Below are 27,898 nucleotides of genomic sequence, written 5' to 3' on the forward strand. Positions count from 1 at the left end.
AGCTAATTTCTGATGAACTGTGGCTTTTTGAACCACTTCCTTCACATTTGAGGAAAAGCAACAGATTTACACCTCCCCTCAACATGTTGACTAAATGTCTGAGTTAGCAACTTCCAAACCTGTGCTACCTCTCTTTCAGTGATCCCCTGAATGCATAAATCTCAACTTGTACTCATTGCTCTGCACCCAGTGGTGTCGTTGATGTGTAGCAGCTGCGTGGCTGGAGTACAACTAAGCTCTTTAACAGCTAGGATATGGGGAGAAGGTAGGAAGCAGATGGGGGCAAAAACGCAAAAAAAAAAAAAGGGAGACAAAGACATTTGAAAAAAGAAACTGAGGGAAAAGGGACAAAAAAGTAAAAGTGTATAAAATGAAGGAGAGTCAGAGAAAATGAGAGAAAAAAACGCAAGTAGCAGGAATGACAGCAGTATGAAAATGGAGAATGGAAAAGAGAAAGAGGAACAAAGATTGAAGGAGGAAAGGAGGAAGAGAAAGAAGACATGGAAGGGAAAGTCACCAAGGAGGGACGACTGGTCCCTGGCCTTCAGATCAAAGCAGGCAGGGGGCAGCAGCTCTGAGCCGGTCCTCCCAGCACCTGCTGCTGCCCAGCAGCCAAGTCAAACACATTATTCCAACAGACACACGGCTTAATGGCTTCTGTGGAGAGACCTTTACCGGGTGCATGACTGCCTCTGCAGACGCTCAGATGATGCACACACTCTGACACACACACAAACGCTGCTTTGTACTCACTGCTTACACATAGTGACACATCCAGGAGAGCACACACACACACACAACTCGCCTGTGTGGGATCCATTTGATCATTTTCTTGGACACCTGTTTGAATGATGAACAAATCCAGTCGCTTGTCAGAATCTTGAACATCCAATGGAAGACCAGTGGATTAAGCATGAAATCCATCCCGCATTCACAATGAAACGGGATCACCTCACATCAAGCACCGTGAGCCCGTCTAAACCGTTCAAAGTGACCGTGGTTATACTTGGACCCGGGTCAATATTCAGCAGAGAGCAAATCATCCTTAGAAAAACAGTAAACATCTGTTTTGTGACTTGGCCACCACTCACAGGCAGTGTCAGCCTGACCTCAACAAGGCTGGGCCCCTTTTACATTTTCCATGAGAGCAAGCGGGAGTACCAGTAAGAGGGTGACAGCATCTGTAATTTCTTTTTTTTCAAAAGCGGGGAAAAATAAAAACAAACCTTGATGCAGTGAGGGTAGGTACTGGGGCGCTCTTAAAAGTGTCTTGCAGCATGTCCAAAAAGAATAAAACCACAGACGGTCTTTATATGCATGGCTTTTGCTCAGGCAAAGTGTAGCCTCATTGGTTATTGAAGACATTTATGGCTCGCCTCATGTGAAATACTGTCTGCTGAAATATCACTTTAGAGCAATGCTGTCCCTGCGTCTTGGAGCCTTCCTGGCAGCTGATTTGTAGGCAGTCACTGATATTAGGGTGCACCATGCGTGCAAGAACAACACGGCGTTTTCTTTGCTTGAACGCAGATAGCATGTCATCCTCTGCTGATCCTCCTGAGGAAATCCTGTTTTCGGTTTCAGTGGCTGCGCCCAGCTGCGGGGAGCGCACATAGAGTTGGTAGCAATTCAATTTCTTGGTAACTTTAGCGTAGAGTGTGTGGGCTTCTTTATTTGGGGCTAAGGGTGATACCCTTTTAAGGCTGCCTTGTGGGGGACTTAAAGCTTAATCAAATTTATGCATACTGTTTTTTTTTATTTAGTATTAAAAAGAATAATAACATTAATAGTCCATAACTCCGGGTCCTCGGGTCCTCGCTCTCAACTTTTTCTCTCCTTCTCTGCCCCACCTCAGCCCCCTCTCTCTGGTGAGCATATTCTGATGGCTTTACCAGCAGGAAGAGGGCTTTTACAAAGACGGCTCTGAACCAAGAAGTGCCTGTGAAAGGCAGCCTCTAAGTCGAGGTGGGTCCTGTCACCACCTGGGATGTCTCACCCCAGGTGACAGGTATAAATATTCAGCACAGTGCAGTGCTGTGTGAGCTCTTGGAAGCATTTCCTCATCACATCGACGAGGAAAAGCGATTCTTGTGTGAAAGTTCTTATCAGAATGTAAGTCTGGTAACCTGCCATTTGGAGAAAACTGGATGCAGTCAGATCATCCTGTAATTAATCAGAGCCATTGTGTTGTACACAAATTCAACTCCACAGTTCTAAAGTGAGGGCTGAGCACCAGTCGATTGACCAGTCCATTAATCCACAAAGAGCTGCCACAAAGAATCTGATGCTGCGCTGCAAACTATGATTCTACAAAAAGCAGCTGAACAAAAACCCTTGAGTAACACCGCATTATGAACAGATGGCATGACCCAAGCTCCCTGCGTGCAACATGTGACATCTACAAATGGTGCTTCTCAGTGTCATACTTTGTGGCTAGCTGTATTGATAAGCTTAACAAGGCACAAGGCAGTGGTCATTGAAGAAATTAGCTTACACTTCTCTTAACAGCTTCTTTAAGGTTGATAAATGCAACGTAGCTTGATTGGCAGCAAGGTATGATGGGCATCCTCGCAAAGCCACGATGCCACAGTCCATAAAAAAGTAGGGTTGTTTTTTGAAAAGCGATGATCCCCAGTCCACCTGTCAATATCAACCCTGTTTACAGCTTTCTGTCCAGAGTTTCCAGCAATGAGGAAGCTGCTAACCCTGTTAAGTACACAGGCCTTGTGGAAAATTATGGTAATTCCATACGGCAGATACTTCATGAGACCTGGCACGGCTTTAGTCATCCGCTCAGATCCAGCAGAGAGCAGTAGAACATAAAAACACTCAAACACTCAGGACAGAAAGAGAGTTGTCATGGCAATCCACAACTACCAGCTCATTTCATTTCTGTTTCCTCTTACTCCGTTATCTGATTTATCACTTTACCCCGCCCTTTTCTTTTCCTACCCTTCTTTTGGTTTTCATTTCCCTCATTCCATTCCTTTCTCTTTTCCTCCTTTCCGACACTCTCTTACTTCCTCTCCCCCCACCCAGTTGAAGAAGTAAGGTGCTTTCCGGTTTCCATGCTTTAATGTTTTCTTTTTTTTTTTCCTGGGAGCATTCCAATCATGTGGGAGAGCCCTTTCCCAACAGTTTTTTTCCATAACAGGTGTGTGCTGGTTTTAGTAAGCTGTCTGCAAATGACATTGGTTCCCCTCTGTTGGTCACATCCTGTGTCCCGGATATGATACGACCGTGAGTCTGTGTGTTCCTAATGGAAACACTTCTGGCTTTGGATTACACAATGTCTGCTTGTGGGAATGTGATCCTGAAATCATTTTACAGAAAGACTGAGCACCCGGAAGCTGGTTCTCGTATGTTTACACGACAGGACTGAATTTGTTCAGAAATAGCTTCTGAAATATTGTAAGTGTTTCAAAGATTTTCTGTGTTTTCCATGGGCAATCTTAAAAAGCCCTGTGGTAACAGAGGGTTAATTCATCAACACATTGTTGATGAATTTAATTGTCAAAGTTGAGGACAAGCGGTTATGGAAGATGAGTAGAAAGTTGTTAGACCTTTAGCTGCTGTACACGGAGAGGGCCTCAGAGAAATACCACTTCTTTTATTTTATTTTAACTTGCTGTGAGTACTACTAAATGCTATTGATGGTGCTGAGGTGCAGCCTATTTTTATACAGGCTATGCATACCTGCAGCTCACAGTATGTAGCACATGATCTGTCTGTTCTCAGCACGTATGTTCAGGTCGAGAACGCAGATTTCATGGATGCGAAGCATTACTTTCTACAGTCGACTTTAAAAACTTGAACTTGTGCAACCCCTTGTCCATAGACGCGCTGCATATAGCCCTAGCTTTAAGTTAAATAAAGCTATTTGGCTGTTGGTCATATCCTCAAATAGGTACATGTAAAAAGAGAACTTATTTATATAGTTTGTCTAATCTATCAAATTAAAGGTCTACATGTTTTGAGTCTTCTCTACACCTTGTACCTAAATAGCCTGAAAGAAAAAAAGTATTTTCCTTTGCCAGTGGTTGCTTTGGAGCTATTTTTCATTCAGGAATTTTTCTTAGAACATAGACACACCTCATGGAAAAAAAAAACAACCTTCTTATCAGCTTGTCTGGAGTTATTGTTCATTATGTGACCTTAGAGACCTAAGAGACCTAGAACAATATGTAACTGTGGAATGAATGTTTTTTAAATTCACATGTGTGCGCACTCCTCTCTGTTATTCACTGTCTCTCGCCTCTCACTTTTAACCCCCGTTTACCACCTGCTGACTCTTGCACTCTCAGCCTCCAACTTCGGGCAATTAAGAAAATAAACAGAATGTCCTCGGGTCCCCGGAGTCCATTCATCTTTCTTTTTCCTATTACACCATGCTATAGCTGGCCTGGCAAGGTGCCTAGCTATCAACAATGGGTAACCAGTAGACACCCACAACTATGTGACCTCCAATCCAGCGGGTGAAATGTAAAATATGTCAGTGGCAATGTGGTCATATTTACCACAGCGCTATGACATGTTGAGATTAAATAGTGATGTGTGGTTGTTGGCTTACCATGGTAACAATAGAAGGCCCTCTGGGAGAGTCCAACCTGTGTGTAGATGTTATTTGTCACGAGGAAATGTCAAGGAAAATAATCTCATATATCATTTTTCACCTCCAATTAACCAGAGAGGCATTTGCGTTTCACCGAGCGAGCAGCAGCTGGAGTGTAAGAGGGTGGCGAGAGCTGTGGGTCAACAGAGGATGTCAAGGCCATTTTTAGATATAATAGCTCAAATAAACTTTAGTGGGTGGGAGTTCTCATTCTTCCAACACCTTCGTGTCAGCACAGCGGCCTCAGTCAGGGCTGGAATATCGTCGGAGCAGTCATAACAGTGAAAAATACCTTTTGATGTGAAACGAACAAGTTCACGAAGGTGGCTCTCGGTGTGTAGTTTTACTCAGTCTAATCTCTTCTGAGAGGACTTGTTTGACATGTTGGGGAATACGGTTATTTGCTTTTTTCGGCAAAGGTTAGATGAAAAGATTAATTTCTCTTTCGTGTCTGTTAATGCGAAAACAGTCTGCCAGTCTGGATATGGCCAAACATAACAACAGTGGGCTACCAGCACCCCTAGGGTTCTACATTAAATCTTATTAGGGATTATGTTCTGTCTTTCTCTATGAAATACTTAATATTTTAAAAAATGTTTTCTTTTGCTTTTTTTTCCCCACATTGGTTCTTGTATGGACTCACCAAATAAGACATAGTTGTTGAGGTAGTGAGTACAGATATTAATGATAAAGGTTTTGATACCAGAAACTTTAACATTCCTGTTTGTTGTCGTCCATTATTCCAAGTTATATTGCTCAATTGTGTTGCAAGTATATACTATAAGTAAGCTAACACATCCCATTCATCTAGGAAACACCTTGAGTTGATGAAACACTAACATCGTTGGCCAAAGTCAGACCAACAGTGAGCGGTGGAGCCTGTTCGTGAAAGAGGTCACTCTGACTGATTGTTCAAGTCATCGAACCAGTGCAGGGTCAAGAGCACACTCACACAATGCTTTCCTAGTAAGCGTATCTTGGCCTTTCCCATTTCCACATCTGAATGACAAATTCAGACTACTGCCACCTGCTGGTACTGAGAGTTGTTTGGTTTCTCTCACGCTGTATGTGCTAGTTGGCTGTAGACTTTGTGGTGTGTTCAAGTGCAACATTTTGGTCCAGACACAGACAATTAGCTTTTCTTACCTGGAATTATTTATCAGTTATGTGCTGGCTACAACAATGTGCCCCAAACATAGACTATTGTCCCCAGAGGATAAGTCATCAGTGAGCTTATTGCTTCACATATGGCATGGACTTATACAGTAGTTCTTATTTCCCCATGATCATACCTGCTGCTGCAAGGCCAACAACTTAGTTCTTGGTTTAAACTCTCAGTTTAAAAAAGGAGGTGTCTCCAGGTGTCTGAAGACAGTTGACCTTTTGGATTTGTTGGTCTTTTTCCCCCTAGTTTGCTTTCTGCAAGTGAGGCCTCGGACAAAGGGTAAAACATTACTTGGCGTTCTTCAAAGAGAAAGCTCGAGTTTATATAGCTAGAGGTTAAAGATCATCTTTTGTCAGTCTTGAGGTCAGCGTAGAATCATGTGTCTTGGCAATGGAGTCTCTTACAAGTATGCTGCTTCTCCTCTGAATGGATGTACTCCCTGTGGATGGAATAATTATGTGTGGAATTTCAATGGTTGTCTGGGGAACAAAAGGACGATCTCCTGACACTGGCTGCCTAACAAGTACCGACACACTCACATCTACGCTCTGTGGACAACCCCTTCAGTCTGTGATATATATTCCTATCTATCTTTGGATGGGCTGTTCATGGTTTAATCATTTTCAACGACTGTTGAAATATGTACATTCAAGGGCTGGTTTATGAAAGAGCCCTTACAGTCTGGCATAGTGTTGCATACAGCAACTATAGTGGCTCTCTAGGCGACACCTCTGTCTGTTTCCATGCTGTAAACTCTTCCTTTCAGCTCCCCACTCTTCCTGTTGTCCAGATGAAAGGAAAAGGGGGATGATTAAAGAGGAATACCGTGAATATGAAGGCTGTCTCTATATGGTGTCATGAAACCATGTTAAAAGAGGCGAGGACTTTCCAAAGAGCTGTCAATTCAGCAAGGCCGTGAAGCAAGGCTACAGCCCCCATGAGCCACGCTATTTACCCAGTGCAATAAATTGGATTAATTATGTTTGCCTAAAATGTTCTCACTAAAGCATCATTGCCTCTAATGATGAGGAGGCAACTGTGACTCATATCTGTCCATCGGCATAGAGAACCAGCAGTGTTGCGACACCTGAGCTGAGGTTGCCCATATTTTTACAGAGCAAAATGTTAACTGTGTTCTCTCTTACACTGGAGACTATTTTCATAATATTTCATCTTCTCGTGGATGTCTTAATAGATTTACACTATAAGGTATTATAAGTGAAGCTAGTTTGAAACTAGGAAGGCAGCCTTGGGTGTAAAGGAAACTTACAGAGCCTGCCAAGGTGGTGCAGTCGTCCTGAATGCATTGGATCATTCATAATAAACCAATTAAGCGATTCCTTACACTACCAGTGGCGAACAAACTCTCCCCAAAATGTCTTTTAAATTATACCCTTATTTGATTTTTCTGTATTACTTCTTTTTTTTTCTTTTTTGGCTTTCATTTAACATATTTCATATTTGAAATATTAACTTCACATTCATCATCTTAAATCTTGTAGCTGCCGAAATGTCAGAGTTTGCTACACTTGTCCACTGACCAAAGTTCCTACAATGGCTACGTGAGCAACAGAACAGGACCACAAAGATATGGAAGAAGGTGGCTTGATCTGGTGGAGACAGTATTCAGTGTTCTTGTTGGGTTTAAAGGGGTTAATAAGGCCTTCAGCCTATGTATATCCTTGGGAAGAATCAAGTAGAATGTTACTTACGCTATCTCACCATATCAAACGTTGTCTTTCGCTTCGCTACAGCTTGCTCACAGACTAGGACACATTACACCCTAATATTTCACATGCTGGAGACCAGATAAAGCTAATCGGCAACACATAGAAACTCACTGACACATGAAAGGCAGTACTCCTCCCCATTGTCTTACGGGCGGAGTCTAGGTAGAATAAGGTCACTGTACCTCCCTGAAGTGAGGCTTTTGGTTCTTTTTACCCCTAAGGTGAACTGACCAAAGCCTCAGCGCTGAAATCAATATCTATTCTCTGTGTACCAAATAAATATCCAAAATGTGAGAAATTGTCACGTGATTTGTGCGTAGGTGAACTACCCTTTCCAAACGGTATAAAGATCCTGGGCTGAAGGAGAGGAAAATATCCTCCTTCACATTCTCTTAGAAGACCTTGTGTCCTGCCATTCGTGTTACTTTAACACATGCCGCCTGCCTAGACATTATTGTGCACCCTTACATGAAGACTGTATTCCCTGATGGTGGTGACCTCTTTCAGGAGGATAATGTTCCCTGTCACAAAACAAAATGGTTCAGGAGTGGTCAGAGGAACTCGGCAGATTCAAGGCGTTGATTTCACCTCCAAATTCTCTGGATTGCAATCCAATCAAGCATCAAACAAATCTAATCCACAGAAGCCCTTCCCCTGAACCCATAACAACATTCTGTTTCCAGACACCACAGGACACCCCCAGAAGGCCCATATCCATTCTCTGATGAGTCACAACTGTTTTTGGGCCACAAGGCAGACCTGCACAATATTAGGAAGGTGGTCATAATGATATGCCTGACCGGCGTAGATACGCAGCACCGACTGTTTGAGCCAGTCCTGCACCTTTAAATCTCATACACGCGTGCACACACCGAATATTATGACCTAGTAAAACATAAAATCTGTGTGTTTGTGCACTACTTCCCTATGATGAACTCGATGTTACCAAATGCGCTTTCTGCAGAGAGTGACACTTGTTTGGACCTGTCAGGTCGGACAGAGTTGCAAAGCGCCCGAGGGCTGCCGCAGATCTACACAACACCGCGTCTGCATGTCCGCATGCAAATACGCTCATCTCCATCTACAATCGTCCCATCCAGAGTCCACATTCCTTTAAACGGAGGCTGCCGGAGGGGCGTGCTCGCTCAGAGTCGGTCTTTTTTCGCACCAGCGGGGACGCACCACCGTTCACCCACCGAGACTTCGCCATGGCTTCAGCGCTGCGCTACTCGCCCTTAATGTTGTCTTTTATTTATCTGTCCGTGCTGTTCGCTCGTGTGTTTTGCGACGCCGATGCAGAAGAAGACGAGCACGCCAAGCACACGTACACGGTGGAGATGTTCAACGAGGCGGTGCCTACTGCACCCCACTTTGTCATGTTTTACGCTCCGTGGTGAGTGCACACTTTCTAAGTTTCAACAGCCCAAGCTAAGTGAATGCACTGCCGTTAACCGGTGTCTTTATTTAATATCACAAATGAATAAATGAAGTAAGAAACATGTCCGTCAAAGTAGGACCTGAGCTGACCGGCAAATTAGCAGGAAAGCTAGTTAGCGCCCAAGCTAGCTGGCTGCGACGTTCATTCCCTATGGGTAGAGCGGTCCGGTTAGCTTAGCCGCTAACTAGCAGAGTGCCGCTTAGAAACACTTTTCAGTCGGGCCTCGGTGCTGACATTGCTAACGGTTTGCTCGTCGTTGACGTTTGGTTAAAAACTTATATGCAACTTATATAATATGGGGGTGCGCTTTAAACGATAAATACAGTTTGTGTCGCTTTTTTAAAAATCCACAACTAGAGCAGAAATGTTCAGCCGCAGCTCAAAGTTGTATTTCGGGGAGCAGCGCTTACGTGGCACGCACTGATTGACTGATGTTACGTCAGTGATTTCAAAACTTGGGGTCCACGGAGGTCCTTAGAGGTCCAAGGAAGTATTGCCAGTATTTAACAATAAAATAAACGTGTCGTAGTTTATTTTTTTAAAATTTTTATCTGATGATGCGATTGGAGATGAAGACGTTGAATGTGAAGATAAGATCTGAAGTTCAGTTCTTTGTCACGTCAAAGACAAACCACCACAATATACAGTATCTGTCCCTTTGTCTCACGCTGTTCTCTACACAGACCGTGTAACTTTAGATGTCTTTATGCATGCTCCAAATTCTGTTCTAAATGTCCTCTCACAACAGTGTAAGTGGTTAAACCAACATGACTCATATTTCCAGTTTTTGTGCTTCTAATATAACACAGGTTCATCTCATTTAGTGAAGTCTTCCTGAGGGTAGACAAATAAAGGCTGTTCATTGATTAAATCCATGTGGCTTTTTGTGCCAAAAACAACAGAATCTGCCATTCAAGCGCCAGAAGCATGTTCCTTTACGATTATTCTTGTACGCTCATTTTATTTATAAGAAGACAGTGTCTTGGATAGACCAGTATATAATAAAATGCCTGTTTCATCTTCATGACGTGGACTCTAATGTGTGAAGTTCCACAAATTGTCAATTTAGAGACAGTGTGTGCAGATTATGGCTTTTAACCAAGACTACAGTTTAGTTCGAATTTTATTTGACAAAAGTGTTGTACAGTTGGCTTCTGTTGACCACTCACAGTATTTATGACTGTTGTTTCCAGGTGCGGCCATTGCCAGAGGTTACAGCCGGCATGGAACGAGCTTGCGGACAAATACAACAGCATGGACGATCCCCCAGCGTACGTGGTCAAAGTGGACTGCGTCCAGGACACCAAGTTCTGCTCCAATGTCCACGGTGTCAGAGGCTACCCCACGTAAGCACACACCGGCTGTCGACCCGTCACGGTTATTGGGCTCAATTTTATTACGTTACCTTCCAGTAACTTTTTTTAACTTTTTTATGAAAAATAATGTGGTTTCTGTGGCTTTTAGGATGAAGTGACATATTGTGTACATTTTACAACACACACGCAGAGGCTCCTTTTTCATTACTGATTGACAGAGAAGTGACACATTGCCCTGCAATTAGTTCAGCATTTTGTTATCGGTATCATAATGACAACCTCCTAAATGCGGGACGTTGCTGACCGCGTCGCGTATCTGCAAAGTCACTGGATAATGATTGACAGAACATCAGTTTTAATAACAAAACTTTAACTAGGCCCTTGAGCTGGGAATGATGAATGACTTTAACTCTGTCAAACTGTAGATTTTAATTTATACGCTGCAACCCCACCTAAAAATATATATATTTTTTTGTGTGTGTAGGCTGAAGTTGTTTAAGCCAGACCAGGAAGCAGTTAAGTACCAGGGTCCCAGAGATCTGCAGTCTCTGGAGACCTGGATGCTGAAGACTCTCCAGGACGAGCCTGCGGTGAGTGCTGATCGCTTAATTCATCGATTCAGTTTTGTAATTTACAAGGTGGTGCTCAGGCTTGTTGTTGTACATCCCCCAGGAGCCAGAGAGTGAACTGGAGCCTCCCAAAGCCCCAGAGCCCAAACAGGGCATGTACGAACTCACTGCCCCCAACTTTAAGAGTCACATAGCCAAAGGTAAATATCCAGTGTTTAAAACTGTATTAAAAGGGTTTAGTCACAGCAAAGTTAAGCAAATGAGTTTGCAGCTCTTATTTTAATGCAGCTGCATCCTGTCATAACAAATAAATAGTTTCTGTTTTGTTCGTTTTTAAATGCGCTCTCAGTTTTCAACCACACTGAGTAGCGTTTCTGGGCATCTCATTAGAGAATGGAAACACCTCGTTGCCTCGATTTACATAACTGACATTTCGAGTACCTGAGCCACGATACCGCGGCGTCAGTCGACGCCAGCCGACGGCGTAGCCCTCGTCTCCCGTCACCTCACGTTTCTGAGCGCTCGGACAACGGCTGCAAAAATAAACAGCGCTCGGGATAATTGTCTCACTGAAATTACGTCTCTTAAGCTCCACTGAAGTTCAGTGTTTTGGTTTTGAAGAAAAATAAATGATTTCTTGTTCGGAGACGAAGAGAGGCAGGATATGACATAGGCATGTTTAAAACAGTGTTTATAGGTCCCACCTTGACATCTTGGCAACAGTGCTGTAATAAATGTAATTGGTTGCACAGAACCTGTAAGAGGCGTATATTTTCATTTAGAGCAGGCTGTGCAGAGTTCAAATCAGCTTCTTATATTCATCAAATCCAACATGACTTTAGTTCAGAATCGCATTTTTTTTGTCACTGCCAGGCCTGTTGCTTTCTCTTCCATTTGTGTATTTCATTGATCTTCTATGAATGTTCTCCTCCTGCTCCAGGTGCTCACTTTGTAAAGTTCTTTGCACCGTGGTGTGGCCACTGCAAAGCCATGGCCCCGACCTGGGAACAGCTGGCCACGTCCTTTGAGCACTCTGATGACGTGAAGATCGGAAAGGTGGGTCCTCCAGTTTTAAATGAGCCTGTCCATTTTCATTAAAACGGTAAAACTACACACGGGTGAAATCAGGGCAGCTACAAATGAAATGTTTTTACAGGAATGTTGTAATTTCTTGCTATTTTTTGTTATTCAGCCTTCTCATTAGATTCCAACTGAATAAATATATCACATGAGTTAAGATGTCAATAACAATATAACAGTTTTTGTCATATCTGCCAAAAATATGTGTTTTTACAACTTTATTGTTGAAGTATTCACGTGGAGAAGACGACTTGAACATCCCCACATTGAGTCTAGCTTCATTCATCTCGTTTAAGCGACTCATGTCAAACCTTTCGATCTTTGTTCAACTATCACTAACTCTTTGCTCAAGTGTTAAAGAGATAATCAGAGGTTCACACAACCCTCCTCAGTCTGAATGAATATTCAGTCAGACCAGATTTATCCCGTCTGTTCCAACTGAACCGAGGACTTGATTTATATGGATTCTGATGGGGCTCTTACTGTGATGATTAACTGATATCGAAATGTTGAAGCACTGTTTGCTCTTCATTGTGTTCTCTGTCTGACAGAACAGGATGATGATCATACGAGAAGCCGTTTGTTTGCACACTTAAACAAACACTGTTCCAGTTTAATAACGCATGCTCGTCTATTTATTTGTGTTGTAGGTGGACTGCACTCAGCACTATGAGGTGTGCTCTGAGAATGGTGTGAGGGGGTACCCCACCCTGCTCTTCTTCTACAACGGACAGAAGGTACGGAAGACGTCTTGGACGAGTTGTGTCTCAGCCTGATCCAGATCCTCTTGGATCAACTACACATTAACATGACATCACATCATACTGAGATGCACAAAATAGACATGAGCATGTGAAATAAGAAAATTAACCAAGAGCTGATATTTTCCCTATGGCCACTGAAACTTTTAGTGAAACTGAGTTTTTGTAAAGCATATTTACTATTTACTTTTGCTACCTGTGTGATAAAAAGTTTATGGTTTCCTAAAGGAAGAAGCTCAACTCTCTGGGTGGTTATCAAGCTCCAGTGATCACAGCTACATATTTCTCTGTCCTAAATTAAAAAAGTAATTCAAAATTAATTCTTTCACTCATTGTTTTTGTCTTTTTATAGACGGAACAGTACAAAGGTAAAAGAGACCTGGACTCTTTCAAAGACTTCGTGGACAACCAGCTGAAGGCTGCAGTCGCTCAGGAGGAAGAGCAGGAGCCAAATGAGGGACAGCAGGCGAATGAGATCCCCACTGATGAGCCAGCAAAGGAGGAGGAAAAGGTGGGTTCATCTCCACGTGACTTCAGTGCAGAGTGATCGTAGCTGGACACAGCGGTAATTATCCCATCACACACTAGATGGGAAGAGTTCCAGCTCATGCGTTGCTTTTATAGGTACCTTCATGGGAAAGCTGCTACATGTGAAGTTCATTTCATTTTACAGTGTAACCACTTATGTTTCCTTGGAATAGACCCAACCCCCGCACCTATAGCCACTATAGAGTCTAAACCGAGCCCCCGCTTGGAAAAGTAAACTATTTCCTGCTGATTGATGCCAAAATTTCACATGTGTGTTTGCAGCCTTGACCAACTCTATCCCAGCTACTATCTACCTTCTTTGTAGAGCTGGGCTCCTATTGTGACTGTCACCTTTTTGTGTTTGTGTTTATCCATTAGTGGCATAAACGATGCATTTGATAAAAGTACTCAACAGTTCTCCAGCTCTGTGTCAGGTTAACATGGATCCATACAACCCACCGTTGACTTTCTTGTCCTCTCTGCCTACAGTCCAGCGTCTTGGTCCTGACTGAAGCCAACTTTGACGAGTCAGTAGCCAAAGGCTTCACCTTCATCAAATTCTATGCTCCGTGGTAAGATTAGCGTTTCTGACCTGCTGCTTTAAGTTTATATTTTGTAGAGATCCGATGGACCAGTCCTAATAGTAGCTGTAATAAACAGTAGTTCATAGGTATGTTTTGTAGGTGCTTGCAGAGAGTTTGAATCCTATGGTTATACTATATAAGTTGTTGACACTTTTATTTATGTAATATTTTTTAAAAATGGATTCCGTCTTCCTCTGTAGGTGCGGCCACTGTAAGAATCTCGCTCCAACGTGGGAGGATCTTTCCAAGAAGGAGTTTCCCGGCCTCACTGACGTGAAGATCGCCAAAGTGGACTGCACCATTGAGCGCACGCTCTGCAACAAGTACTCTGTAAGTACATCATGTACATCGTGCACAGTACAGCACCGTCCACACTGGGCTCTCACATCCTCCCCCGTCCACCTTTTACTTCCACTAGATTAAGTGCGGTGTACTGGGTGTAATAGAACTAAGAGGTTTATCTCACGGCCGTAAAATGATCTAACTGCCACAGACGGCTCTTTAATTAGGTTCTGCCTCAAGCAGATTTAAGATGGTCGAGGGCTGGGCTAATGTTTTGATAGTCGACTATAGTCGTCATGGACGACTATAACAACAAGTCACCTGGTCAGACTGTGAATTGCAGAAAATGTAACCTAACACCAAGTAAACATAAACCACCTAATGTCAACAAGGTGACTTGTAGCTGAACCGGCTTTAATAGCCTCGTTACCTTCCTACTCTACTTCCTTGCTCACTGCCTTTGATTCCTTGCTCCCTGTCCACTTGCACGGTCACTTGACTGTTCGCTTCCTTGCTTTCATCCTCGCACCATTCCTTGACTAACAAGTGTATACTTCCAAGGCAGCAAGGGAACAAGTGCACTTCCAAGTAAAGAACACGAGTAAAGCGATGTTGGAATGCAAACACTTACAGCTCTGCTGGTGTTTGAATAACATTATAGAGATGAAGCCGTGGATTTATTGAGTTTAATTTATCGAATCAAAAAGTCTAAAGTCCCACGAATCTCTTGTCTTGATTCAGATATAAATCTTAAACACAGTAATAAAAAGCACAGTGTCATAAATTAATAAAGAAATCTATAAAACTTCTAAACATCTAAACATGTCACATAGTTTAAATACCAGTGTGATTCGAACCTGGAGAAAAAGATAAAAGTTTCCTTTTTAATCTGTACATTGACGAGTTTTAACTCTGTTCCTCAGGAATCATTTGACAGGAACCTGTGGGGTCTTGAAAAGCATTAAAAGTTGATCATTCAGTTCTGGGGAAATGAAGACCCATAAAAAGTATTAAAAAGTCTTGTCACGACTTTATGAGGTCTTAAAATTTTTATTTTTGAGGCAAATTTTGAGCTCGAGTCCAAAAACATTGAAAAGGCAAGTGAATTTATTCGTTTATTAAAAACAAAGGTGAACCAGTAACATAAAAACTGGCCTACTCTGGGTGTGTTTGGGTGGGTACGGGTTGTAAATTTAATTCAGAGGCACAAACAACGTGCAAATTTCTACACTAAACGTGCATTCAAGCTTTGCCTTAGATTTATTCTCCTGACCTTTTAGAATTCTGTTGTTTGATAGTGGTCTACAGTCTTTATTGTAAACTTAAACTATTAAGTTAAAGGTGTCACTGATGGAAATGGTTATAATTTGAAGTGAGTGGTCTTGAAAAAGTCTTAAAAATCTATTGAAATTAACCAAAACATTTCCGTATATACCCTGTTTGATCACATGCACTCCTCTGCCTCTGTTCCCAGGTGCGAGGTTACCCCACCTTGATCATCTTCAGAGCCGGGGAGCAGGGCGACGAGCATCACGGAGGGCGGGACTTAGAGAGTCTGCACAACTTCGTGATGATGCAGGCGAGAGACGAGCTGTAGAAAACGCAGGTCGACGCTCACGCTCCACCACTCCACTCGCCCACGCTGCATATCTGGCCACTAGGACACCACTCTCTCTCCTACGGTAGCCAAACCTCTCTCTCTTTCTTCCTCCACTCGGGCTCTTTCTTCAGAAAGCCGACGACAGACTGACGGCGTCTGCTCTTTCTCCGGTGTTCACGGACAGAATTATTCAGTAGAGTGTTTGGAATGTGAATGTGTTTCTGATCGCTGTCGCCCGGCCTTTAGTCTTCTGAGGATCGGTTGGGTCTGCAAACCAAGTCCTGACAACCACTGCAAGCACTGTTCAATCGATCAGAACCACAGCTCCTTACACAAATAGAAAAATGTGTTGTTTATCAAAGGGGTGGCACTAAAGTTACTGTCTCTTTAAAAAAAAAAAAAATTAATCGTTTCTGAATCTGTAGCCATCTGACTTTTTTCAACGCTAAATTTTATACATGGGATCTATTGTTAAATCGCAAGCCATTAATTTTATGGTACTGTCGCTGAAACGGCTGTAGAGGTTGTCGTGACCCAATGTGAAGTTGAGTGTTAAGTTGAGTGTGTTTCATATCCATGCCAGTGATGACTTAACTCTCAGGGAAACACCCACGCTGACCAGAAGAAGTTCCAATGGAGGTTTTATTATTATTATCACAGCATATTTTTCCTCTTCATTTCGATGTCCAGATTTTTTTTTTTTTTTTTTTTTTTTTTTAAAGTGAAAAGAACTAGTAAAAGTCTGACTGCTGTGATCTTAATCAGCCTTCCATTGTTACTCCTCCTACTATTCATTCAGAGTCTCAGGCCCGGACCATGCTGCCCCATTTCTTACTATTACTGAACAGTATTCACATGTACTGCTGGATCCTTTAGAATTTCAGGTTGTAAAAAGAAAAAAAGTTTGGCTTCAGTTTGGAGGAGTCTCGGTAACATGAATGTCTACAACTATCAGACCAGGTTAAAAATGCTCTGGAACAAGTAAACCAGTAGTGAGACATTTGGGTAAGTGAAAGCCAGATTCCAGGTGTAAAACAGGCAGCTGCTCAGCGTCAGGTGGACTAGCTCTCAGCTTATATCACCTTTCTGACTGTGATTGTCATTTATTCCCATTTCATCTGTGGGTCAGAATCATTATTCTTCCCTCGTGCCATCATATATGTAAGGATGACAGCAGGACGGATCATTTTTGTCCTTATAGCACTGAAATAAACTGAACTTAGCTGGTGTCTGGTTTTAATTTCTCACTCTGACTGAACACACAAGCCCACAGATCTAACCTGTACTGGAAGGTTCATTTTGGAGATTTAACAGTCAGGGGCCAAGAAACTGTCACTTATCATAAACATGGTAGCAGTGTCAGTTTCTGTCAAATGTTTTAAACATGTTGTATCAAACTGCACCCAACGCAAATGCTCTTGGACCAGGTTTTGTGAAACGTTTGTGCTGCATGACGCAGGCCACCAGTGATTGTCTAACCCAAGGTACACAAACAGACTGAGACACGTTTCTTTTTTTTTTTTTGTCAGTAAAAGTTTTTATGGATAGCACATGGTCTAAGGAGCTCCAGTGACGGAAGTAATTTTTTTTTTTTTTTCCTTTTCATGGGTCGTGGGTTGTTCACTACCCAGAGATTTTTGTACAAAAAGAGTGAATAATGGCAAGTTGTAACATGAGATTTCGTAATAAATCTTTTTCAAAAATAACTTTGTATTTCATTTTGTTCTCGTCTCCGTTAATATGTGATTTTTCTTTCTTAATAAAAGGTGAAATAAATAAGCGTAGAATGTACAAGTATTTACACAAACAGTCTAAACATGATCACAAATGTAAACAGCAGCTTACCAGAGGTATATTTTGTAATTTATGACTGGTTAGGCACGTAAGGTATTCTGATTGCTATTGGTATTAGTTTTTCATTAAAATATGTCCTCTAAAAGGTTTCCGTGTCATTCGAAGCTCACAGTAACATGTTCGGAGGAGACGTCGGCCGCCCGGACACAGTTCTCGGCGCGGTTTTCGCCCGCGGGGGTTGAAAAAGCAAAACGGCTAATTTCAGAAAGCCGACAGAAACGCTCCCGCTCGGCTGTTTTGATTCGCTAAATGTTTTTCCGCGATCTCTTGATGGGTTGTCAGAGGTGGAAGCGTTTGTTAATTTTGCGAGCGCAGCGACATGGAAAAGGCCATTTGCGGTGTGTCCGAGGGATAAGGCTGTATTCTTCGGCTCTTTGGAGAAAAACATCAGTTCAGCCGCAACATGCATCACGTCGAACCAGCCCGGTGAATCGCAGCGCAGCCTGAGCCTGGTAAATATTGACTCGGGAGGGAATATTTGGAGCGGTGCGCTGCTAAAATAGCCTGCGGTCACTTTGGTTCAGTCCGTATTATATTTTTGGGAAGGCAAACAAGCCTCGAGAAGAAAATACAGTAGGAAAGAGGAAGGAAATATGAACGCACTGACTCCAATGTATCATTCGGTTAGAATTAACAAAACCAGGCTTGTATTTTCCCATCCAACCATCACTCCTTTGTGTCACAGGATCTGGTGACGGAGTCGGCTGCGCGGAGTCCTTTGCCCGTGAAGGATCGCTCGTCGGTCGGTCCTTCTCGGAGCCTCTTCTGAGAACTGATCCCGCTGTGTGTGGGGGGAGGGGGGTGAGCAGCACTCTGACTGGTCGTCGAACGGTTCAGCTTTGCCTTCGCCCTCTCGGCGAGGGTCAGAAGGCGTAGTAGCCTCTCATGCAGCATTCACACGCACACGTCCATAACTCAGGATATACAAACTTAAACGTCCTCTCCAGCCACGCAGTCATTCACTCAGTTGCAGAACCATGAAGCTGAAGACTCCAGTCCACAGTTATTAGAAAAGGTGGCTCAACGCTGGTGATTTTGCCTATAAGTGACACCCACGTGGTGTCGTTCCTTGCAGTGGTCCCCTCTTAGCTCGGTGCCATGTTATTAGATGCGTTAGTAGGTAGATGTTTTTTTTTTTGTTTGTTTTTTTTTTTGTTTTTTTTAGCTGTCCAAGAGTACAATGATCTTCTACGGCGGATGTTCCCTCCTTGGGTTTTAGGAGCTGGGCAGGAAACTACCTGAGGTCACCCAACGTTCACTGAAGCGAACCACCGGTCCTCCGGCGGCGTCAGTGGCAGCCGCAGGCCCGCACCACCATGTTCTTGTATTTCTTCAATATGACGTTGGAGTTGTCGTCGAAGTAGAGCACCGAAATGGCGTGGAGCTTGGTGGGGGCGCAGCACGGCTTCGGCACGTTCTCTGGGTTCATCAGGTGCACCTGAAAAAAATGACGGGAAGCGCTTAAACCCTCGTCAAGCGATAAATGCTGCAACTGTACAAACCAGTACTCATCTCACAGTGACACAGTAGACCTTTCATTAACTGGGAGACTCACTGAGGGCAGATTCTAAAATAGGCCGATACAGCAGTGACCAAGATATCCCAAGCTCGGAGCCAGATCTGGGACGTCTGACTTTCCAGTAGGACATTTGAACTGGAACGCCTTGACAAGTCGCGTTTCTGACTCCAACGTCACCAAGGATCTAACGTTTCAACAGAGCTGACGCTGTAATTCTGTAGTTCTGTCTTTTTGTACCTTGACAAATGAGTCACGCTTACATTAGTATCCAACTTCTATCTGTGGACATGTTGCTACAGTGATTATATGCTAACACACAGTCTAATGCATTGTGGCATTGCTAAAGTTTTCCAACTTGTACTGGAACACGGTTAACTTGAGTGTAACATCTTTTCCAGCACGTTCCACTTCTGAGGGAAGGTACAATTTTACTCCTCAAAACACTGGCTCCTACATTTCCCACAATGCATCTCGATATCCTTTTTTAACTTCTCCTAGCCCTCATAAGATCATAGTGACGGCATCACTTTGAAATCCTGAAGGCGTTTTCGTCAGACTTACAATCACAGAGCATCTTTGAAGGTTTGCTAGTTCTCCTCATTATGTGTCAAGAATTATGAACACGTGGAATACAGTGTGGTGGTCTTACCAGCGTCTGCACAATGGCATGGTTGGTGGCGTTCATGTGAGCGTTAAGGGGGAAGGAGCACTCTCCATCACAGTAGTTGGCCGGGTAGCCTTCAGGAGCAATGATCCAGTCCTGGGAGAAACACACGGAGTTCAGTTTGATACGTCGGGAAAATTCTTCTGGTGTTTTATAGCATTAGTTTACTGGAGGACGCTGCTCTTCGTCGCCTACAACAACAACAACAACGCAATCGACCCCCGTTGGTAAATTCAGGGTTAAACCTCGTCTCCGAAGACAAATCCCTGCTCAGGAGCGGCCGTCTGTGAAATCGCTCAGGGAGGCAATACTTCACTCCTCCTTTCTTCCCCTCTTCCCCTCTTCCCCTGCCGTGTCTCGGTATTTCACTCTGACAAATTCTCATCATGTTTTACCTCATTCTGACTTGTTTGCGTGTTTGCATCGGGCGCACTTTCCCGTCCGTGTCCCGTCTCTCTCTTTCTCTCCAGCTCCCTCCCTCCTTCCTTTACTGTGTGACTGTATTTTCTCATGTTGTGGGGACAGAAAACTAACTCGCCTTCCTTTTGTAGATTGTAGATTTTAATTTTACAACGTGATTAGGTTAAATGTTGGCCTTAGGCAGGTAGTGCTTGCGTTTAGGGTTAAAGCTACAGTCATTGTAATGTCCCCTGAAGTTATGGAAACTTAACTGTGTGTGTGTGTGTGTGTGTGTGTTTGTGTGAGTGATTGCTGGCAGTCTCCCTCTAGATGTCAGTGGTGTGTTAACAGCTCACAGTTTGTTTGGAAGGATGTACGTAACTCTGCCCTTCTCTTCATTTTCTTCCACTGTCTGTCTCCCGGTAAACACACACACACACACACACACACACACACACACACACACTTCAGTCTACTCCCACGTCTAACTGATTCTGCTCTGCTCTGCCCATCGGGTCTCCCACGGTAGCTTCATATCACCCAGTTTGACGAATTTCTTGACTTCTCAGAGTCAAACTGTAGGACTGGGAGACGGGTATTCAACTAATAAGACTCACAAAAAAGTGCCTTCATGATGCAGCAGCTGGCAAAGAACTGATTGACACTCTCAACAGCTCAACGGTTATTAAAAACAAATAAAACCGTGTACAATTTACTCCTCTGTACTCACTGTGATAGAGCCGTGTGCATTAGATGTGTGCAAATGTGTATAAAGTGACTTGAAACACAAGAAATCCATAATTGGGCCTGTCATGTGTAGATTTCTATGCACTAATGTACATCAGGGCATCCACGGCTTTAATTTTAGCACCTATGTGTACCTATGTGTAACATACCTGCCAGCCCAGCTCTCGGAAGCTGACGTACAGCTCATGTCGTCTGCATGCCGTCTTCTGATCGCTGCTGTTGTAATCTGAAACAGAAACCGTTGGGAAACTGCATCAGCTTGGAGAGATACCGCGAGTAACATTGAACCGCTGGGATACGTTTGCGCGGTGGCGTCTACATCACGCTGTTCGTCAGTGTTTAAAGGGTAAAAGCCGGGATAGCCAGCGAGAACTCTCTTTCCCCTCACATGTGTTGTTTTGTGAGAGAGAGCTGGTCTGGAGTCGCCCCGTTGGGAGATGATTAAACCGTCTTGGACAGGCGCTCCGCGCCGATGGACCGGAGACTAAAATGTGTGCAGTCACACACATCATCTGAGCGCCGCTGAGTTGATTTTGGGCGTTTATCAAATGTGTTCTTGTGAATATCTTGTTGTCCAAAAGGTAAGTAAGAACACATTTGACCAAGTACGATCCAAATGCCTGTAACTTGTGTGGATGTGGGACTGCCAGATATCCCAGCATGCCCGTTTGTACTGCTCAGTTTCAATTTGCCATATCTGAACAACCAAGTAGGAAAGTGTGAAGTTTGCATACTTGTTATTGATTAAGGGCCTTTCTTTACAAGACTGTGTATTGATTGAAACCACTGTGTGTGTGTGTGTGTAGCTCTTCTGAACGTGCTCTGCTTGTGCAAAGAGCAAAAAACTTCTATGGTCGGTGATGTAAGAGCGTAACTCGTACCAGTGGCTTTCCTGTAACGGCTCTGTAGGAGATTGAGTAGTCGTGCTGGTTGACCGATGCATTTTGTGGCTGTATGCGTTTCTACGGCTGCGTTGCTTTTCATGACAGGCTGCACGAGTTTAGGCAATCTGGATGGTGTAAGTACTAAACGAAATGTTGTAATCTAGCATTTTGGGTGGTTTTGTGTGCGCTTTTTGGTGTTTTTGGAACAGTCTTTGGGCTGAAAACCGTCATCTGTGTCTGGCAGCACCGGCTGAAACCTAAAGTTGAAACACGCCCCGTAATGGACTCCAAATGGCGCGTCACCGGGCTCCGATAAGAGCCGAGTCTGGCTTCACCCGCACTCTGCATGAGTGGAGCAATGAGAGCAAACCGTTCCTTCGAGCGAGGGCTGTGATCTTTCACCCGACGCTGCTAAATATGGGCCTCGGCGTGATAAAGAGCACTCGGCAAAAAACCCTTCCACCAATTCGGCTGAATGATGATGTAAAAAAAAAAATGCGCAATTACGTCCTGTGAAAATGACACATTGCACTCTGAATCTGAGAGGAGAAGAATAACACAACACGCCTCGTGTAATGCGCAGGGTGGAGGCACATGCGAGGGCGTGGACCGGAGCGCAGGCACAAGTGCTCATTAGGGCGGCCGCGGCGCTCTACGCGCTTCACGTTTTGCGCCGTCTGATGCGTTTGGACTCGCGCCTAATTGAATTCATCAGCGGTCAGATATTACTTGGCGCGAGCGGTGAGATGGTGACGCCGTGTTTATGGGCTCTCCTGGTCTTGCAGTTTGTTCTTAATTATCTCCGTTCCGCTGGCCCCGGTCGCCCCGGCGGCGGGGGCAGACGCTCTCAGGTACAGGTTTGGTTTACAGAGTTGAAGAGGTCATCGCTGGCATCGGTCGCCACGCCGACGCCAAGGCGGTGACGCGGACTTTCCGCCGAGGTTTCTAGGGCTCTCCTCTTGCTCACTCTCTTTGCCCCGCTTCATTAATTTGATCGTTTCCGATCAGTTTTTCATCGACCAACCAGAGGAAGGCTAAGAGAAAACTGAATACGTGGCAGCGATTAAGATCCTCAAAGGATCCTCATCGAGGAGGCGGCTGAGACTCGAGCGCGTTGAGCTGCTTGGTGGCCCCACATGTCAGGAGCTATCCTTCAGGCCTCGAACCACAAGTGATTTTAATTGCAGACGGTTGTTGGTCTGCACATTCTCACACTGCAGAGTTAATTATAAAACCGGTTTGGGAATCCCACTTCAGTTTACGTTGCACTGTGTGTTTGTGTCACTTGGGTTTCGATATACAATTTGGACTGACTGTTTAGCCGCGCGGAGTCACTACTTAGAGAAATCTAAGCTGCAATAAAACAATCTGCAGCTTTAGTTTATACGCAACTGGCTCTCACATTCAAAACATGTTACTTTTTCAGATTTGTTGACTGTGTAATTAGCCTGTTTGAAGAAACCTCTTAAACCTGGATGTTTTCAATGGACATATCTTATACAGAGAGGTAAATTAAGATGCTTGGAAACAAACCGTCTGCGCTTACAGTGTACACCGATCAGCCACAACATTATGACCACCGACAGCAGAAGTCAATAGCTTTGACCATCTTGTGACGATTCAACGTTCTGCTGAGAAACCTTTGGACCTGGCATTCATGTGGATGTTACGTAGACATGTACCACCCACCTAGACCAGAGCAGACCAGGTACCCCCACCCTTGATGGCAGCAGACATCCCCAGCAGAATACAGCCTGACACACAACAAACGGTTTAAGAAGAACTCAAAAAACATGAAGAACAACACAAGGTGTTGAACTGGCCTCCAAACTCATTAGATCTCAAAATGATCAAGTATCTGTCGGATGATCCACAAAGGACCCTCCTCTCAAACCATACGACCCAAGGGCCCCCCACTAACATCATCCTGTTACCAGACACAACAGGACACCCTCAGAAGGCCCAAGTCCACAACTGTTTTGGAGGCACAAGGGAGACCTACACAATATTAGGCAGCTGGTCATAATGTTATGCCCGATCGGTGTACAACACTTTTCTTACCACCCCTGAAAGTACGAGGCACTTGGAAATTATTTCTCCATAATAAATGGTTGCAGAGGTTTTCGGGTTTCCGTCTCTTGCCCAAGGAGACTCCTGCACATGGAGGGGCCGGGGAATTAAAACCGTGAAGATGACCTGGTCCACCACCAGGGCCAGAGCCGCCCCGTTAATAAATAACAAAACAAACAGACGCGCAGCAGCTCAGCTCCACTTTTAAACTGGCACTTTCAGATTTTGTTTTTTTCCAGAGCAATTGTGTCTGTCAGTGCGAGAGAGTGAGTCAGACCACAGTCGGGGATTTGTCACTCAGTCACAGCCACCACCCAGCCACTCACCTCACCAGCTCACCGACAGCAGCCTTGTTTAGTCAGCTGGAGTTGGAGGGAGACACACACACACACACACACACACACACACATATATACAATGACATTTCAATTATGTAAGGCTCATTTATTTCGGTCCCCTACATCTATACGTCCATCGTTCATTACCAGTGGCATTTGCAGCACATGCACAAGAAAGCACACGCATTGCACCAACACCCACAGCGCGCCTGGAGTTTATCTGTTTAACTGCCAAACCCACTTAGCTACTCGTTAAAAGGAAGAGCTGTAATTTGAATTCACCAGAGCCAGTTGCGTTAAGATTTCATCATCAAATCAAATTTCATTTTAAACAGATGCACTGACCGCACTGCCCGGGCCCGTGTGTTTTAGCTGGACTCGTCTCCGATGTGAAAAAGAAAAGAAAGAAAAAAGAAAAACAAGAAAGAAAAAATAACACGCGGAGACGGAGACGGCGAGAGAAAGTGGGATTCGTCTTCGAGAAAGGAGAAAGGAGGAGAAAGGGAGAACAAAAATGGTGGTAAAACTCCTACTGTGCTAATATACCAATCAGGCATAACATTATGACCACCTTCCTGATATTGTGTAGGTCTCCCTTGTGCATTTAAAACAGTTGTGGCTCATCAGAGAATGGACATGGGTCTTCTGAGGGTGTCCTGTGGTGTCTGGCAACAGAATGTGCTATTATTCATTTTTCTTTTCTAGTTGTTCCTAAGCGTTTTTTGCGTGTGTCCTGCTGGGGATGGCTGCTGCCAACAAGGAGGGTCACTGCTATGGGGTCAGGGTACCTGGTCTGGTGTCCACACAAATGCCAGGTCCAAAAATTTCCCAGCAGACGACTGAACTGTCACGAGATGGTCAGTGGTCATAATGTTATGCCTGATCGGTTTATTATTGTTTTTTTTTTTACTTTTTTTTTTTACGGCAGCAGAACATAAATGTGTCATCTGATTAGACGGGTCAATCCCGTGAGAGAGAGGAAGCTGAAGGTGAGACCGGTCACGAAAGTCGCTGCCTGCGGTGAGGTCAAAGAGTCAGCAGTAACCCCCAGACACAGTCAGGTGTTTCCCCCAGTCCAGCGTTCCTTCCTCTCCAATAGGAAGCGCCGCTTCGCCGGCGTCCGCCAGTGTGGAAATGTACAGTTTATACGTGCGTGATTACACAGTAAATAGAGTGTTTTTTTTTTTGTTTTTTTTTTTGTTGATCTATCAATCCATGGTCGACGGTTGGATTTAACAGATTTATATTGGCAGACAAAGGAGAGCAGAGGCTGGTCCTAGATCAGCTCCTGCAGGATACCACAGATTTTCCTATAATTATTCTAAAACCAAAAAAAAAAAAAATCCACTTCACTTTGCAGCACTTTCTTTCTTAGCATTGTGAGGAACATTTATAGAGTGTACAGTGTTTATATACAGGAAGCATCCAAGGACAGAGGAAAAGTACCATTGAGGCTGATTGGCTAAGAAACTTGGCTGACCTGATGTGAACCAGAGGTGATGTTTACATAGAGAGAAAATAGGCACGTTAACGTACTGCGCTACTACTTTTCAGCATTACTGGATGACAGCAGCTCCCCGCAGTTAATATATAGACTCGGTGCTCGGGGCTTTTAAGTGCACACACCCATGTTATACACACGCTCTCATGTTATAGAGACCCCCCTACTCCTTCACCCGGGTCTGGTTAATGATGCGTGACATTCAGCTTCGGGGTCAAATCACAGCCCTGGGCGGAGGGTGAACGAAGCTGCGGTGCTGCCCGCGCACAAGCCTCGGCGCCTAATGCAATCGATCGTTACCCGGCTACAGGCAACGTCCGACGTAGTGCACCTGAAAGGAAATAGATCAGTGTCGTTTAATCCCGTGCGGTCGCGCGTGCGGCTCAAAGGTTCATTTAATCATCACCCACCTTTTCCGATTACAGTAAATCGTGATGTGCGTAGACGCACTGAGGTCACACCACCTGCTCTGTAATTCCTATAATTTTCCAAATCTTCATAAACACACATTGAACTAAAAATGAACACTAATGCGCATCGGAGGACCAGCTTTCTTCGCGGTACGCTACACAGAGTGTATAGTATTAAGCAGCCAGGGCTCGTCCCCCCCCCGACACACACACACATCTACACGCAACTCATTTACCCTGCACCTCCTGGCCTTCAAAGCCATCAGCATTTACAGTCTGTGGGGCTCTTTAAGAGGAATAAAGCTGATATTTACTGTGGGCTTTCATTGAGTGTAAAGGCCCAGATTTGTGGTGCCCATAAACCACATCTCCCCTTCCTGCCTGTAAAAATTTAATGCCACACAGCTACCGCTGAGCTCCGGCTCCCATGAGTCTTCCATTCATTTCTTTTTCCTTTCCTTGAATGAGAGCAGCGGCGGCAGGAACCGACTCTAAGAACGGTACAAATTTGAAACCACCACTTACTATTGTACTAATCAAAGGTCTTAGAATATTCGTGAGCGTTTCAGTTGGATTTGTTTATATATATATATATATGTACATGTATGTGTTTATATATATCTGTGTGTATATATATATAAATATATATATATCACTCTCAGGTCTGTATTAAGCCAGCAGCAGTTGGCTAGCTTCGTTTAGAATCAAGGTACAGGTACAAGGAAACAACCTACCCAAGCTCTGCGCACGTGCAAAAACATGTAGTTCGTTTTAAATAAAAGGCAACGCTGAGCTAAGTCTATTTTCCCACACAGCTGGATTCCGTTGAAATTTGCGGAACAATCTATCTTTCCTGGCTCCGGGCCGTGCCCCCGTGACCGATCGGCGGAGGTGTGGACCGGGGTCCTCGGAGGAGCTACCGGCTGCTACGGGCGTGTCTTAGGTGCAGCGAGGTCACGCTAAAGCCGGGGACACAACTTTGACAGTCTTTACGGATTTTCAGACTTTGCAGAGTGCACACCGAGAGACCGGTTCGAGCTGGTTTCTGTGTGACGACTGAAAGACGTCACACACTTAGCGGCTGTGCCAGACGAGGGATCACACACCACATGATTTGTCAAACCCACTAAAGCCAGCTGAACGCATCAAACGCTCACGCAGCCACGTTAGACTGACTGAGACTGAGGTCGGGTCCGCTCCCCTCACACACATTTCTGGGTCAACTATCTACGTCAGCTAGTGCAGACTGGTGCAGACTTTGCCACCCATAGCACCCAAAGGCTCCCGTAAATGTAGTGTGTCCTCAGCTTAAATTGAGCACAAGTTGACCATACACAGATGGCGAGACTAACCTAATCTAGTTCTTGGACTGCAGCTTGTTGTATGTCCTCTAAGGTTCTTGCCTACGGTGTCATGTGTTTCATGGACGACTGGTTGATGTTAGTCCGTGATTGGCAGATGGTTCACCCAATCTCCTGACAAGTATCTATTTGAAAGTGGGTGTCCCTTTCCAAACTGTCCCCTTTAGAGGGTACTTCTTAACAGATGGATCAAAAGTTTTAACATAAGTATCTTTTTCATATTAAAGTGTATTACATACAAATCTCTTGAAGAAAGCTAGTGAGTGTGTTTTCAGTACCTCAGTCTAAATTTAGTTTTGGACATTGTTGCTTGTCTCTACAGTTTGACCTTCTTGGTACAGAATGATCTATGTCTAACCTCCTTTTTTTTTTCAAATTATTCTGCTGAAAGTGGAAAGTTCCTTCAAGGTGTCTACCTGTGAACAGGATTTACGACACCGGGACTAGTTTGGAAGCCAGTCCCGGTCCGACAACGGTGGAAACTTA

At 44.2% G+C, this 27,898-nt stretch overlaps 2 protein-coding genes across 4 annotated transcripts in view; one reads left to right on the forward strand and one right to left on the reverse strand.

Annotated features, from left to right (window-relative positions):
- The first annotated feature begins 8,593 nt into the window (after positions 1–8,593).
- Positions 8,594–17,371, forward strand: txndc5 (thioredoxin domain containing 5). Its single transcript, XM_047568259.1, has 10 exons — positions 8,594–8,900; positions 10,139–10,291; positions 10,746–10,851; positions 10,934–11,030; positions 11,771–11,886; positions 12,561–12,647; positions 13,024–13,182; positions 13,689–13,771; positions 13,984–14,113; positions 15,540–17,371. The coding sequence occupies exons 1-10, from the start codon at positions 8,716–8,718 to the stop codon at positions 15,660–15,662; spliced, it is 1,239 nt and encodes a 412-aa protein (XP_047424215.1). The 5' UTR covers positions 8,594–8,715; the 3' UTR covers positions 15,663–17,371.
- Positions 16,055–27,898, reverse strand: part of bmp6 (bone morphogenetic protein 6) — a 48,729-nt gene continuing 36,885 nt past the window's right edge. For all 3 annotated transcript variants that reach the window (XM_047568258.1, XM_047568255.1, XM_047568257.1), the window contains 3 exons: positions 20,998–21,074; positions 19,688–19,798; positions 16,055–18,957 (listed from right to left, as the gene is read on the reverse strand). In XM_047568258.1, coding sequence (XP_047424214.1) covers positions 18,808–18,957; positions 19,688–19,798; positions 20,998–21,074 — 338 coding nt within the window. In that variant the 3' untranslated portion in view covers positions 16,055–18,807. The remainder of the gene's footprint in view (positions 18,958–19,687; positions 19,799–20,997; positions 21,075–27,898) is intronic.

Source organism: Mugil cephalus, chromosome 18 (genome assembly GCF_022458985.1).
Source record: "Mugil cephalus isolate CIBA_MC_2020 chromosome 18, CIBA_Mcephalus_1.1, whole genome shotgun sequence".
NCBI lineage: Eukaryota > Metazoa > Chordata > Actinopteri > Mugiliformes > Mugilidae > Mugil > Mugil cephalus.